General features: G+C 42.6%; 2 protein-coding genes across 3 annotated transcripts; one reads left to right on the top strand and one right to left on the bottom strand.

Moving 5' to 3' along the window:
* Positions 1 to 839: 839 nt before the first annotated feature.
* mea1.S (male-enhanced antigen 1 S homeolog) lies at positions 840 to 5,105 on the bottom strand. Of its 2 annotated transcripts, none has more exons than XM_018264849.2 (4): positions 4,958 to 5,105; positions 3,414 to 3,634; positions 1,587 to 1,677; positions 840 to 1,240 (listed from the first exon to the last, which is right to left on the bottom strand). In XM_018264849.2, exons 2-4 carry the CDS (start codon positions 3,603 to 3,605, stop codon positions 1,083 to 1,085), a joined length of 441 nt encoding a protein of 146 aa, XP_018120338.1. In that variant the 5' UTR covers positions 3,606 to 3,634; positions 4,958 to 5,105; the 3' UTR covers positions 840 to 1,082. The 2 variants fall into 2 exon arrangements, with proteins under 2 accessions (XP_018120338.1, XP_018120339.1); XM_018264850.2 differs by having other exon boundaries at positions 4,962 to 5,033.
* Positions 5,106 to 8,846: 3,741 nt separating this feature from the next.
* Positions 8,847 to 15,278, top strand: LOC108717633 (ribosomal RNA processing protein 36 homolog). The gene is made up of 7 exons (XM_018264851.2): positions 8,847 to 9,252; positions 10,842 to 10,983; positions 11,473 to 11,539; positions 13,201 to 13,305; positions 14,065 to 14,139; positions 14,220 to 14,337; positions 14,950 to 15,278. The coding sequence occupies exons 1-7, from the start codon at positions 9,051 to 9,053 to the stop codon at positions 15,081 to 15,083; spliced, it is 843 nt and encodes a 280-aa protein (XP_018120340.1). The 5' UTR covers positions 8,847 to 9,050; the 3' UTR covers positions 15,084 to 15,278.
* Positions 15,279 to 15,332: the final 54 nt, after the last annotated feature.

Genomic DNA, 15,332 nt, shown 5'->3' on the forward strand with positions numbered 1-15,332 from the left:
AGGGGGAACTATTACAAAAGTTGAAATTTAATATTAGCTTCATCATACTGAAATAAGCTGTTTTCTAAATATAATCAATTAAAAATTCTGTACCATTTCTGAAATATCTACCCTATCCCTTTCTCAGCATCTGTTTCTCTTCATTCTCTCTTCAGTTGGGTGTCAGATATTCATTAACAGTTAGATCATCTGCTAGGAAAGGGACCCCCCCCCCCATAAGATATATTGGATCTAACTGTCAATGAATATCCGACATCCAACTGCTTGATGAAGACAGAATGAAGAGAAACAGATGCTGAGAGAGGAATAGTGAAGAATAATGCAGAATTTTTAATTGACTTTATTTAGAAAGTTTCTTATTTCAGTATGCTGAAGCTTATATTAAATTTTCACGATAGTTCCCCTTTAAACTCACTGGACAGTGATTGATGGTAATGTGATAGGGACCTTCGATTGTAAGCTCACTGGTACAGTGATTGATGGTAATGTGATAGGGAACTTAGATTGTAAGCTCACTGGTACAGTGATTGATGGTAATGTGATAGGGACCTTAGATTGTAAGCTCACTGGTACAGTGATTGATGGTAATGTGATAGGGACCTTAGATTGTAAGCTCACTGGTACAGTGATTGATGGTAATGTGATAGGGACCTTAGATTTTAAACCCACCGGGACAGGGGCTGATGGAAATGTGATAGGGACTTTGGATTGTAAGTTCACTGGGACAGGGTATATTGAACCACCTCTATAATATGCTGTATGAAGCTGCCAGCTCAATATAAAAAGTCAATATGAATGAAGATATAGATAATGCCAGGCACACATTGACAAAAGTGGAATCTGATCACATAACATTTATTTTCGTTGCTACTGTAAGAGTTAACCCTAAGCCAGTTGCTGGTATAACAGATGGACCAGAGAGGGTAAAGGAGTCACCTATAGTGTAAGGAGATCCAGACAACATTACAAACACTTCATATGTACTGTACCCTTGTACCTCCCTGACGGGGGTCCTATTCCCTGTGCAAATCACCCAGCCAAAAACAATTGTCCAATAAGGTAGAAGACCACCAGCTGGCAAATCATTTCTTGCCAAACTGAAGTGCTGTTGTCCGTGACTGGATCGCCTGATGAACCACATGTTCCCATTCTACATCTGAAATCTGTTGTGCCCAAAGTGGAACCGAGAGGGTGGGAAGTTTTATACCAGCCATCGTCTTCTTTACCAGCTCCACATGTGCTGCAATGATTGGGAAAAAGAACAGGCTCAGGTGTGGGCATTGGAGAGGGAAATGCAGGTCAGTCATACAGTCAGTCACATTAGGCTGTGAGTACGTGAGGCCCAGGTTCTGACAGTGACAACGACCCAGTTACAAATACTATAAAGGATGTGCAGCTCATGAGTTTACAATAATAAGCACGTGACACCTTAGTAAATATAGGCTGAGAACCACCGATTCCCGCCTTCCCTCATAGCAGCCTTCCAGGGACTTTCAGCGGGTTGAGAATGTAGACCCCTGGGATGTACCTACTCGTGTATGGGTTTTCTCTGTCGCTACAAGAGGTTCTATGAAAGGTCCAAATACCTGTATCCATAGGAATAGAGCTTGCAGCTTCCTCGCTCTCATCCTCATCTTCACTGTCTGCAGGAGGCTCAGGAAGGTGCAGTCCCATTGCCTAAAGGTGAGAGATCAGAATAACCAGACTGGCATCCTACCCATTCACTTTTGAGACTATCTGGCATGAACTAGTATAGTGGGCACCTGACAGTTGGTATCCAGCCCTCTAATATGTGTAAGTGAGGGTCTCCCTGGTCAAGAATATGCAATTATACAGCACAATAAAGGATCACTGAAAGAAAAAGAATGAAAAAGTGCTAAACTGTCAAAATGAGGCCCTTGGTGCTGCCACCTTAAGACTGGGACAGTACAGGGAAAACCTGCAACCTGGATCAGAACAGCCCTGATATCTGAAGCCCCTATCAGTGGAAGCATAAAGCCAAGACTGGGGTGCACATATCAGAGAGAAAAACTAGAGCCAGGCACTCGCAGGTCAACTGCAATTATTTTATTTGCACTAGCCTTATTTGGACTAAGGCAGAGATTCAAAGCCACACAAGGCATAATTGGGACCAGTATACATATACAAGTGCACATATCAGAGACTTGTAGCCCAGATCAGGAAGCACAAATCAGAGACTTGTAGCCCAGATCAGGAAGCACAAATCAGAGACTTGTAGCCCAGATCAGGAAGCACAAATCAGAGACTTGTAGCCCAGATCAGGAAGCAAATATCAGACTTGTAGCCCAGATCAGGAAGCACAAATCAGAGACTTGTAGCCCAGATCAGGAAGCAAATATCAGACTTGTAGCCAAGATCAGGAAGCACAAATCAGAGACTTGTAGCCCAGATCAGGAAGCACAAATCAGAGACTTGTAGCCCAGATCAGGAAGCACAAATCAGAGACTTGTAGCCCAGATCAGGAAGCAAATATCAGACTTGTAGCCCAGATCAGGAAGCACAAATCAGAGACTTGTAGCCCAGATCAGGAAGCAAATATCAGACTTGTAGCCCAGATCAGGAAGCACATATCAGAGAATTGTAGCCCAGATCAGGAAGCACATTTCAGAAACATGTATCCCAGATCAGGAAGCACATAGAGACTTGTAGCCCAGATCAGGAAGCACATAGAGACTTGTAGCCCAGATCAGGAAGCAAATATCAGAGACTTGTAGCCCAGATCAGGAAGCACAAATCAGAGACTTGTAGCCCAGATCAGGAAGCACATGCCAGAGAACAGCACCCAGGTAGAGATATACACAAAGAAGCTCAGGAGACACATAAAATAGACCTGCACCTTAGTACGAAGACTTGCGGCTCAAATAAATACACCCACTTCAGACTTCTACCACCCACACTGGGTTGCTCAAATTGGAAAACCTGCAGTCCATACTGAAGTGCACTCACTAAAAACCTGAACCCCATATCAAGATGCATACGCAGAGGCCTGAACCCAGACTGTGATGCACACCAGAGGCCTATAACCCAGATAAAGTTGTAGTGGAGACCCCAGTTTAGGAAGCAGAAAGACTCACATCTCTGAGCAGGACACACACAATGGACTCCTGCAGCCTGGGTATCAACAGAGAAGCCATACTTAGAACCTCCAGCTCAAGAGAGGAGGTGGGACCCAGAAGCCATACTCAGAAAGGAGTGGGCAAAACTGGAGAACACGTTACCTGAGTCATAAAACTACTGACAAATGAAGCAAATTAATATTTCAATGTCCTTTAATGTCTTTAAGCAATATAGGATTATAAATACTGGAGTAGTTGCAATAGCCTGTGGTATAACAGCCCTGGTTTTGTATGGGAATATAATGTACATAATGCAGAGCACTTAGTGACAATTACCTCCAGGCGCTCCTGGATGTCTCCCTCTGTCTGGGTTCCTTCTTCTGGATCCTGGTTTAGGGGCTGGTACTGATATCCACTTTGTACTTCTCCATCGTCCTCTTCTACCTCACCCCCACTCCACTCCACAGTAGTGTCCTGGGAGTCTCTCAACTCATCACTCTGGTTTGGGAAAACTCGTTCTGGCCCCATGCTCTGTGCCCTGCACTATAACACTGCCCCTGTAGAGAAAATACATTATAATGGGATCATTGCCTTTACCACATGTTGGTATATTACCCTCATATGCCTCCCCTGCATAGAATAATTCCTATAATCCACCATAGGTCCCAAAATGAATGTGGTATATATGCCACCCCTGGTAAAACTCTTAGCTCAGCATATGCTACCCCCATGTCCCACTCTTAAATTTGTATATCCCAGTCATGGGTCCCCCTCTGAGCTTTGTACAACCCACCCACGGGTCCCCCTCTGAGCTTTGTACATCCCACCCACGGGTCCCACCCTGAGCTTTGTATATCCCACCCAATGATCCCCCTCTGAGCTTTGTATATCCCACCCAGGGATCCCCCTCTGAGCTTTGTATATCCCACCCAGGGATCCCCCTCTGAGCTTTGTATATCCCACCCACGGGTCCCCCTCTGAGCTTTGTATATCCCACCCACGGGTTCCAGCCTGAACTTTGTACATCCCACCCACGGGTCCCACCCTGAGCTTTGTACATCCCACCCAGGGATCCCCCTCTGAGCTTTGTATATCCCACCCACGGGTCCCACCCTGAGCTTTGTATATCCCACCCACGGGTCCCACCCTGAGCTTTGTATATCCCACCCATGGGTCCCACCCTGAGCTTTTTATATCTGACCCAGGGGTCCAACCCTGAGCTTTGTATATCCCACCCACGGGTCCCACCCTGAGCTTTTTATATCTGACCCAGGGGTCCCACCCTGAGCTTTGTTTATCCCACCCATGGGTCCCACCCTGAGCTTTGTATATCTGACCCAGGGGTCCCACCCTGAGCTTTTTATATCTGACCCAGGGGTCCCACCCTGAGCTTTGTATATCCCACCCACGGGTCCCACCCTGAGCTTTGTATATCCCACCCACGGGTCCCCCTCTGAGCTTTTTATATCCCACCCAGGGGTCCCACCCTGAGCTTTGTATGTGACCCCCAGGTCCCAAATGGAGCTGCACTAATATTAGAATATCCCACACTGGCCTTATGTAGTGACCCACTCAGCCCTGATACAACATTGAGCTCTGTCACTTCTGAACTCTCCCCTGGTCCCATATTGAGCTCTATTATCCCCCCTTTACACCCAAACTTTCTTCCTAAATATCGGGGTGAGGAGACAACCTATAGGGGACAGTGAGGGGGTGTAGTGGGAGAGTGGGGGTGAGGTGTATAGGGAACAGAGGGGGGTGACATGTAATCTTATCCCCCAGAATGGCAGCCCCCAGCCCCAGGGGGCCACAAGTAAAGCTTTCCCCTCCCCCCAGACAGTAAGTATAAAGAGAAGAGGAGGCAGTGTAACAATTTATACTTATCACTCAGATGCTACACGGGATTAATTTGCAGCAGGAGAATATTAGCAGCCACTCCCACGACTTCTTCATCAGTTACATCATCAGACAGCGACTGCATAAACAACGCTCTCTCTTTCATTGGTTACAGCCGATGTCAATCACCAGTCTGGCCCTGTCTAGCTCCTACAGGCTATACTTGTGCCCTCTAATGGCCAAATAGTATCATTGCAACCAGGGCTCAGTTACTCAGTGACATTAACATTAATAACATTGGGATCACTGACTTTCCTATATATTTATCTTTATTCCCTATTAATAACATTGGGATCACTGACCTTCCTATATATTTATCTTTATTCCCTATTAATAACATTGGGATCACTGACCTTCCTATATATTTATCTTTATTCCCTATTAATAACATTGGGATCACTGACCTTCCTATATATTTATCTTTATTCCCTATTAATAACATTGGGATCACTGACCTTCCTATATATTTATCTTTATTCCCTATTAATAACATTGGGATCACTGACCTTCCTATATATTTATCTTTATTCCCTATTAATATCATTAGGATCACTGACCTTCCTATATATTTATCTTTATTCCCTATTAATAACATTGGGATCACTGACCTTCCTATATATTTATCTTTATTCCTATTAATAACATTGGGATCACTGACCTTCCTATATATTTATCTTTATTCCCTATTAATAACATTGGGATCACTGACCTTCCTATATATTTATCTTTATTCCCTATTAATAACATTGGGATCACTGACCTTCCTATATATTTATCTTTATTCCATATTAATAACATTGGGATCACTGGCCTTCCTATATATTTATCTTTATTCCCTATTAATAACATTGGGATCACTGACCTTCCTATATATTTATCTTTATTCCCTATTAATAACATTGGGATCACTGACCTTCCTATATATTTATCTTTATTCCCTATTAATAACATTGGGATCACTGACCTTCCTATATATTTATCTTTATTCCCTATTAATAACATTGGGATCACTGACCTTCCTATATATTTATCTTTATTCCCTATTAATAACATTGGGATCACTGACCTTCCTATATATTTATCTTTATTCCCTATTAATAACATTGGGATCACTGACCTTCCTATATATTTATCTTTATTCCCTATTAATATCATTAGGATCACTGACCTTCCTATATATTTATCTTTATTCCCTATTAATAACATTGGGATCACTGACCTTCCTATATATTTATCTTTATTCCTATTAATAACATTGGGATCACTGACCTTCCTATATATTTATCTTTATTCCCTATTAATAACATTGGGATCACTGACCTTCCTATATATTTATCTTTATTCCCTATTAATAACATTGGGATCACTGACCTTCCTATATATTTATCTTTATTCCATATTAATAACATTGGGATCACTGGCCTTCCTATATATTTATCTTTATTCCCTATTAATAACATTGGGATCACTGACCTTCCTATATATTTATCTTTATTCTCTATTAATAACACTGGGATCACTGACCTTCCTATATATTTATCTTTATTCCTATTAATAACACTGGGATCACTGACCTTCCTATATATTTATCTTTATTCCTATTAATAACATTGGGATCACTGACCTTCCTATATATTTATCTTTATTCTCTATTAATAACACTGGGATCACTGACCTTCCTATATATTTATCTTTATTCCTATTAATAACATTGGGATCACTGACCTTCCTATATATTTATCTTTATTCCCTATTAATAACATTGGGATCACTGACCTTCCTATATATTTATCTTTATTCCCTATTAATAACATTGGGATCACTGGCCTTCCTATATATTTATCTTTATTCCCTATTAATAACATTGGGATCACTGACCTTCCTATATATTTATCTTTATTCCCTATTAATAACATTGGGATCACTGACCTTCCTATATATTTATCTTTATTCCCTATTAATAACATTGGGATCACTGACCTTCCTATATATTTATCTTTATTCCCTATTAATAACACTGGGATCACTGACCTTCCTATATATTTATCTTTATTCCCTATTAATAACATTGTGATCACTGACCTTCCTATATATTTATCTTTATTCCCTATTAATAACATTGGGATCACTGACCTTCCTATATATTTATCTTTATTCCCTATTAATAACATTGGGATCACTGACCTTCCTATATATTTATCTTTATTCCCTATTAATAACATTAGGATCACTGACCTTCCTATATATTTATCTTTATTCCCTATTAATAACATTGGGATCACTGACCTTCCTATATATTTATCTTTATTCCCTATTAATAACATTAGGATCACTGACCTTCCTATATATTTATCTTTATTCCCTATTAATAACATTGGGATCACTGACCTTCCTATATATTTATCTTTATTCCCTATTAATAACATTAGCATTAGCCATTAGTTTTACCGGCCAGGCTGCTAAAATACCGGCCAGGTGGTAACCCTACTCATAGCAGCAGCCAGGTTCGGACTGGAATTTACAATAGGCCCTAGGGTTGCCACCTGGCCGGTAAAAATGATGGCTGAGCCCAATTTTATTAATAGGCAAAAAAGATAAATATATAGGAAGGTCAGTATTTATTTCCCAGGAAAGGTGGCAACCCTAATAGGCCCTGGCATTCCAAATACACAGAGGCCCAAGCAACCCCCCACAGGCCCAATAAATAGTGACTGTCTATGGCAATTTACAGCGGCCCCCCTGGCATTTGCCAGAACCCACAGATTGCCAGTCCGGCCTGGCAGCAGTTCCGTGAGTAAGGTAAATTAAAAGTGTCCATATGACATTGTATAAATAAAAGGAAAAGCCGCTGGTCTGACATCAGCTCCAAATTGCTACAGCCCCAATCGTCATGTCTCATTTTATATTCCCATGGGTCCCAAACACCATGAGCAACATAGAAATGACTGTCCAACTGCTTATGCCAGACACATTTATTATTCCCGCAGATCACACTGTCCATCAATATTGCATTCCTTATCTCTCCCAAGACTGTGCACATGCTCAGTGTGGTCTGGGCTGCTTAGGGATCGCCATAAACAAAGCTGCTTGAGTTCTGCATGGCTGGGAAGTAAGGCGGGGGCTCCCCCTGCTGTTCATAAGTAGGATTGTTTCCCTGCAGAGCAGTTAGGGACAGTCTGACAATTCCTATCCACAGCAGTAAATGAAGGGAGAATTTCACTGCATACAGTCAGGTTTCTTATAAAAACTGTACACATTTCCTAATAAAAGTATATTGGAGATAGGTTTCTTTTTCATTAATGAAAGTAAAAATGGGATTTTATTTTTTTCCCTTTACATGTCCTTTAAGGTTGTGGGCTCAGTGAGAGACTAATCTGAAGTCACCGGGTGCATACCTCCCAACATTTTGGAAGTAAAAAGACCACACCCCTTTCTGTGGCCACACCCCCTAATTACCATGTTTGTTTTACAAAATTTGGCAGGTTATGAAAGTTTGAAAATATTTCTCCTTATCTAAACTGTGTTTTTGTGTCTCAAAATTGTTACAAAGTATCTTATTTGCACCGGTGGCTGTTCTGGGCTCTCTGCTAAAAGCCAATTAAGTGAGAAACTTTGTTTCTTTTTCTGGCTGTTCAGTGCAGAGAAAAGAGGGACTTTCCAGTACAAATGAGGGACTGCGGGTTGAGCTGTCAAAAGAGGGACTGTCCCTCCGAAAAAGGGACAGTTGGGAGGTATGCGGGTGCAATGATACACTTTGACCATTAGAGGGCACAAGTACACGCTAGGTGCTACAGACTGGTGATTGGCATCGGCTTTAACGAATGAGATTCTTCCAATGCGAGTCAAGCGCCTGTTTATTGGGTCGCTTTGTGATGACGTGTCTGATGAGGAAGTGCTACCGTGGGCGCTAGTGTGGGCGGTGTTAAGACGAGCGACGCTGTTGCGCGGTAATGAGCAGGTTATCACGTAGCAGTGCGTGTAGACGTTATTGGTGGCAGTAGAGGAGTATTTGGGGTAATTCTGTAGCACGTGTGGGGGCGGGGCGTGTACTACTGCGGATCTCTCCACCACAGACTCATGCGGCCTAATAAAGAACACGGGAAGAGACCCGCACAGCCCAAATCTCAAGCACAGGATCAGAGGATGGAGCCACTAACCCAGGCTGGGAGTTTCCATTGTGAAGAGAGTGAGGACGAGGGGCCCATGGAAGGTCCTTCTACTCTTTCCTCGGCCTCAGAGTCTGACGGGGACACAGAGGAGACACAACCAATGCAGCATGGTATGAGCAGCTCTCTGGCCACTGTAGGGTTAACGTCACGTGCTGCTCCTATTCAGCCACTGTAGGGTTAACGTCACGTGGTGTCTATACTATAGGGTTAGAGCAGGGGTGGCTAAAAGATCAATCTGGATCTCCCAGTAGATCAGTAGATCTCAAGACATAACACATCTCCCAACATTTTGGAAATAAAAAGAGGGACAAAAAAGTTGCGTGGTGTGAATGTTTTCTTGGCCACACCCCCTAATTACCATGTTCATTTTACAAAATTTGACAGGTTATGAAAGTTTGAACACCGTTTTGCTAATGAAGGTGAATTGCCCTTTAAGCCGTGAGTCTAACTTTTCCCAAGCGACCTGTTATCTTATATTGTTACAGTTACTTATTTGCTTATCTAGAAATTGTTACAAAGGTATCTTATCTGCTGCTGTGGATTGTTCTGGGCTCTCTGCCAAAATATGTTACGGTCACATAAGAAATAGTTGTTTGTTAAAGGGATCCTGTCTTCTGAAAACATGTTTTTTTCAAAACGCATCAGTTAATAGTGTTACTCCAGCAGAATTCTGCACTGAAATCCATTTCTCAAAAGAGCAAACAGATTTTTTTATATTCAGTTTTGAAATCTGACATGGGGCTAGACATATTGTCAGTTTACCAGCTGCCCCCGGTCATGTGACTTGTGCCTGCACTTTAGGAGAGAAATGCTTTCTGGCAGGCTGCTGTTTTTCCTTCTCAATGTAACTGAATGTGTCTCAGTGGGACCTGGATTTTACTATTGAGTGTTGTTCTTAGATCTACCAGGCAGCTGTTATCTTGTGTTAGGGAGCTGCTATCTGGTTACCTTCCCATTGTTCTGTTGTTTGGCTGCTGGGGGAAAGAGGGGGGTGATATCAGTCCAACTTGCAGTACAGCAGTAAAGAGTGACTGAAGTTTATCAGAGCACAAGTCACATGACTGGGGGCAGCTGGGAAATTGACAATATGTCTAGCCCCATGTCAGATTTCAAAATTGAATATAAAAAAAATCTGTTTGCTCTTTTGAGAAATGGATTTCAGTGCAGAATTCTGCTGGAGCAGCACTATTAACGGATTCATTTTGGAAATTTTTTTTCCCCATGACAGTATCCCTTTAAATATAACAATATACATTTTCCCCTAAACCAGTATGTAAGTAATATTTTCCATGGAACAGAATGCCAACAGTGATATTATGGATGTAGATCATAATGGGTCAACATTTCTAAAAGTAGATCTCACATTAGTAAATTATGGGCCCTCCTGGGTTAGAGTCTTGTCTCCTCTCCCTCTTGTTCTGTCCTAATACCCCTGAATTGTTTCCTTCTCATACTCCACTCCATTATAACTCAAATGCCTGTGTGTGTCCCTCTATGTTTAACCATTAGAGAGTTAGGGGTGTCTGTCCCTCTATGTTTAACCATTAGAGAGTTAGGGGTGTGTGTCCCTCTCTGAGACAAATTGTAAGGGCTACTTTCACCCTCCTTTGGATCAGAACCGTTTGGGCAGGTTTCGCGAAGGTTGAACCTCATGTCCTTTTCTCTTTTTGCATATTTCTGGGATTTCCATGTGTTTCAGCTGAGTTCTCCTCTATGTCCTTTGAGGAACTGATGGAGCTGCAGAATAAGGTTGGCACTAAACTATTCTATAAAGCAGTTGGAGGAAAGAAGGTGCCAAAGGCGGATGTAAAAGCAAAGAGGCCACGGCTGGAAAAGAACCAGTAAGTGCATCTGTAGCACCAGGGACGGCCCTGATCATTACATCTTCCCTACCCATTATACAACAGCGTCTACTTCTAGTACCTGTAACAAACACAGAGGACTGGATGGGGATGATGTTGCACAGATGATGGGCACTCAGGGTTAATGGGTATTGGGATAAGGTGGCACAGGTATGAGATACATATGAGATACACAGGGTTGCATGGGTGATGGGCACAGGGATTAAAGGGTTAGAGATTAGGTGGCCAGGAAAAAGATACAGAGGGCTGGATGGGATTATTTTACGCATATAATTGTCACTGTGTTTATGGAGATTAAATGGTACAGGTATAAGATACACAGGGCTGCACATCTCACAGATGACGGACACTCAGGCAACATTGTTTTTTTTGTTACTTTGTAGCACTGGTACCATGAGTATCTGTGTGAGGTGCAGATGGGCTCCTTTCTTTATTGTTTTGTAATGTCACTATATTCTGTGCCCTTAGACCCACTGAGATGTCCTCCAAGAAGCCTGTAGCATTTCTGCGTAAAGTGGTCCAGGCCAAGAAGCAGGTGAGATGTGAGGGTTTAGTAAGTACTCAGAGCTGCTTAGAGAGGAGGCAAAGGACTGTAGACACTGTCCCACTTTCTCATGGCGTGAATTTAACTAAACGGCCCAGGGTTCTCTGGTCAAAGTGCAATTCTCAGTTCACTCCGTTCTCGTTATATTCCATAGATAATGCAAAAATTGTGCTTGCAGAATGAAAAACTTCCCTGCAGGCCAGCACAAGCGACTTTCCCCAATAGGATAAACATTCTCCTTCCTCCCTTACCCTTAAGTCTATTTTTTAGCACTGTCCAGGCCAGAGGTAGGCTTGACCTTTTTGCAGACATTTTTTTTTTTCTGCCATCACAGAGGATTCCTTCCAGGACTCAAGTCTACTAATTAATGTTTCCTGCTAAGCTCCCATTTTCAGGGGTTTGCATAAGAATCACCTGCATGTGACTATCTTCCTCCCTTGTATTGGGTTATGATGCACACAGACCTGTTTGTGTTCCCTGGGGTCAATGGGTCCATGGATTAAACCTCTTTGTTCCTCAAAACTCAAAATTTTGAATGGATCTTAAAAGAACAAAGTCTTGGAGAAAATCAGACTGTTTATTTATAATTCCTAATGAATATAGAAAGGGGCGGTCTCCTACTTAAAGAACATTCAGCTCTTGGATTGTGGCTGCCATTGCAAAGGCCTATAATACAGCAGGCAGGAAGGTTCCCAAAGGATGACGGAAACCAGGGCATCGCCATAAAGCATTGGCAGATCTGCAAGATTGTCTTCAATAAATACTTTAGTTATGCATTATAATTTGGATGTTTTTGCCTCCCAAGAAGCAACAATTTGGGAGAAACATTTTGCATTCTATGGTAGGAAGAAGGAAAGCAATGGAGGCATTTTATTGCCAATAGATTAGCTGCAATAGTGCAAGCTAGAATGCTATATTTATTCTGTAGAATGTTTTACCATACCTGAGTAACAGCTCTAGAAACTCTGTTTGTTTAGCATAGGAGCTGCAGTATTAACATGGTGTGACATCACTTCCTGCCTGAGTCTCCCTGCTCTGGGCTCAGATTACAGTAGAGAAGGGGGGGGGGAGAGGAGCAAACTGAGCATGCTCTTGCCCAGGGCAAGGAGGTTTAAACTGAAGGCAGGAAGTCTGATACAGAAGCCCATGAGTACACAATAGAAGGAAAGAAATGGTGTTTCTTTTGACAGGGGACTCCAAGCAGCATTACTTTGGGGGTTTACTGGTATATTTAGGTGGACCTTTCTGATAAGGTTTACTTTTAACCTTTCCTTCTCCTTTAACGTAATTTGTGTTTCCTGGTTTCCTTGCATGGAGTATTTACCAGGAATTCTTCCTCTCTCAAAATTTGGACAGCTTTATGTTGAGATTAAGAGTAAGGGAGGAAGCAGAACTTTTGTCCTATTGAGGTCATGTCCGCTGGCCTGCAGGGGAAGGTCACCCATTGGTGAATGCTACCATGGAAGGTGACCAGGAAGCAGAAATGATGTTCTGTAAGGGGAAGGCACTAAATATGGAGATGATTATGACCAGTGAACGTTAGTGCCTGAAAAGAGGACATACCTAAACATAAAGCCAGTTACCATGGAAATACCATGTTAGTGAGTTGGGCTTTTGGACTATTTGCCAAGTTTACCCTTTCTGTCATGCAGATGCGCAGGGACCCTCGATTTGATGACCTTTCCGGTGAATACAAACCAGAAGTTTTTGAGAAGACCTATAAATTCCTGGGTGATGTAAAGAAGCGAGAAAAGGAAGTGAGTACATCATAGAACTTTTACCGGCCAAGCATGCTGCTTATTCCGGGACTCCTCCCATTGCTCATTAAAACCCTTGCATTAAACTCCTCCCACTACTTCTCCATGTAACTGAGACGCCTCAGCCCCTTTCTGAAGCACCTTTTAGTGCTATTTATTACCTCTACCCGAAGCTCTTCCTTTTATGCATGTAGCATCTCCCATTTGACCTTTAAAATAATAGAATTTCATTCACTGGAAACAAAATATCCTGGAGACTTGAATTTAGAATCCTGTGACTTTAGATTTGGTTTAGATTTGGTTCAGCTGTTTCGCTGCGTCGTTATCTGTAACTCCTCCCACTGTCGTGTAGACAGTGGCCTGAAACTCTTGTTCCTGCTCCTTGTATCGTATTGTAACAAGTGCGGTAAATTTGTAAAGAAACAGCATTCCTAGCCACATTTTTGTTAGGGTTTATTTGCCCTTTAAAGAATGCCTACTCTGTCTACATTTATTACTTTCTCTGTGGATTCTGACTGCAGAAACACACCTTGCAGGTTGAGTGTGAGGCAGAAGGAGAAATCTAGAGACTCTTGTGTTTCACTATGAAATTAATCCTTTTCGGAGTGGCACATGATGGGCGTGTGATGAGTTCTGCATAGTACAAAACACCCTTTCCCTCTCCATCAGTCATTGCACTGATGCCCTTTATTGGCTACTAGATGCCCTGCAGGGCTGGTGTTTGTTGCCTATGGAAACCTGTGTATTGTTGTCATGCAGATGGTGCAGAAGAAGCTTAAGAAAGCCCGGGACCCAGAGCTGAAGGAGAAGTTGGAGCAACTGGCAAAGCGAATGGTGAGTGACTTTTTTGACTGACACTGGGCACGAACTGTAGAGCTGGCACTCAGGAACCCTGTTTTTTTTTTTTCATTTAGGATCAGCAGGAGGCTGAGGTCCAGAAACGTCAACAACAAAGAGAGCGGGAACTGGAGTTTAAGAAACAGCAGAGGGAACTAGCCCAGCAAGGAAAGAAACCCTTCTACCTGAAGAGAAGTGAGTGAGGGCACATTAATGTCACCTGAAACGGGGTGGGAGCACTAATGGACCCTCATTATGAGACGCTGTTTCCCTTGGGTGGATTTATGGGAGTTAGTGAAGGTGTTGGAATTATTATGGAAGCCCCTGTCCTGAGGGTTGAATAGAACTAGAGATTTGGGGATGACTAGTGAGCACGAGGCAGTAGGGGAGAGGAGATTGTGAGTAGCGCTGATCCCTTGCCTATTTCATCTTAGCAACATGGTGGATAAATGGAAAATATAAATTGGTGCTAAACTGAGAAGACACAGACTGCTCCAACCCCACCCTGACTTTGTTAGATTAGGAAGTGTTGGATTCTGGGGCTTGAATTCTCTCTGGTTTCAGAGAATCCATGCTCCGTCCACTATGGAAAACAGAGAGTTCAAGTCCCAGAATCCAGCACTTCAAAACAGAGCAAGGTTAGGGAGACGGTTGCATAACACTGTGAGCCTAAGGGGGATGGGAAAATGGTTCATGAGACTATAATAAATGACAGTAGTTCATTTGCCTTCATTAGTGCTGAGGGTAGGAATACTGAAATACTGGTGGATTGCTTTGGAAACTCGCATTTCCCATCTGTGTCCATAGGTGACGTGCGCAAGATTGAACTTGCAGATAAATATCAAGAACTGAAGAAAAGGGGGAAACTGGAGCATTTCCTCAGCAAGAAAAGGAAACGGAACTCTCACAAAGACCGAAGGAAACTCCCCAACCTGCAATAGTTGCCTTCCTGTGTTGCTGCCATCTTGGCTCAGGCATCTTTCTGAACGTTCTGCCTGAAACTGCCGTCTTGCCTGATGATTATCACTAGTGGCTACAGCTCCTCTGCCATTTTGTCTTGACACAATTGACACTAAGGGGCCGATTCATGAAGCTCGAGTGAAGGATTCGAATTAAAAAAAACTTCGAATTTCAAAGTGTTTTCTGGGCTACTTCGACCATCGAATGGGCTACTTCGACCTTCAACTACG

The sequence above is a fragment of the Xenopus laevis genome, chromosome 5S (assembly GCF_017654675.1).
Source record: "Xenopus laevis strain J_2021 chromosome 5S, Xenopus_laevis_v10.1, whole genome shotgun sequence".
Taxonomy (NCBI): Eukaryota; Metazoa; Chordata; class Amphibia; order Anura; family Pipidae; genus Xenopus; species Xenopus laevis.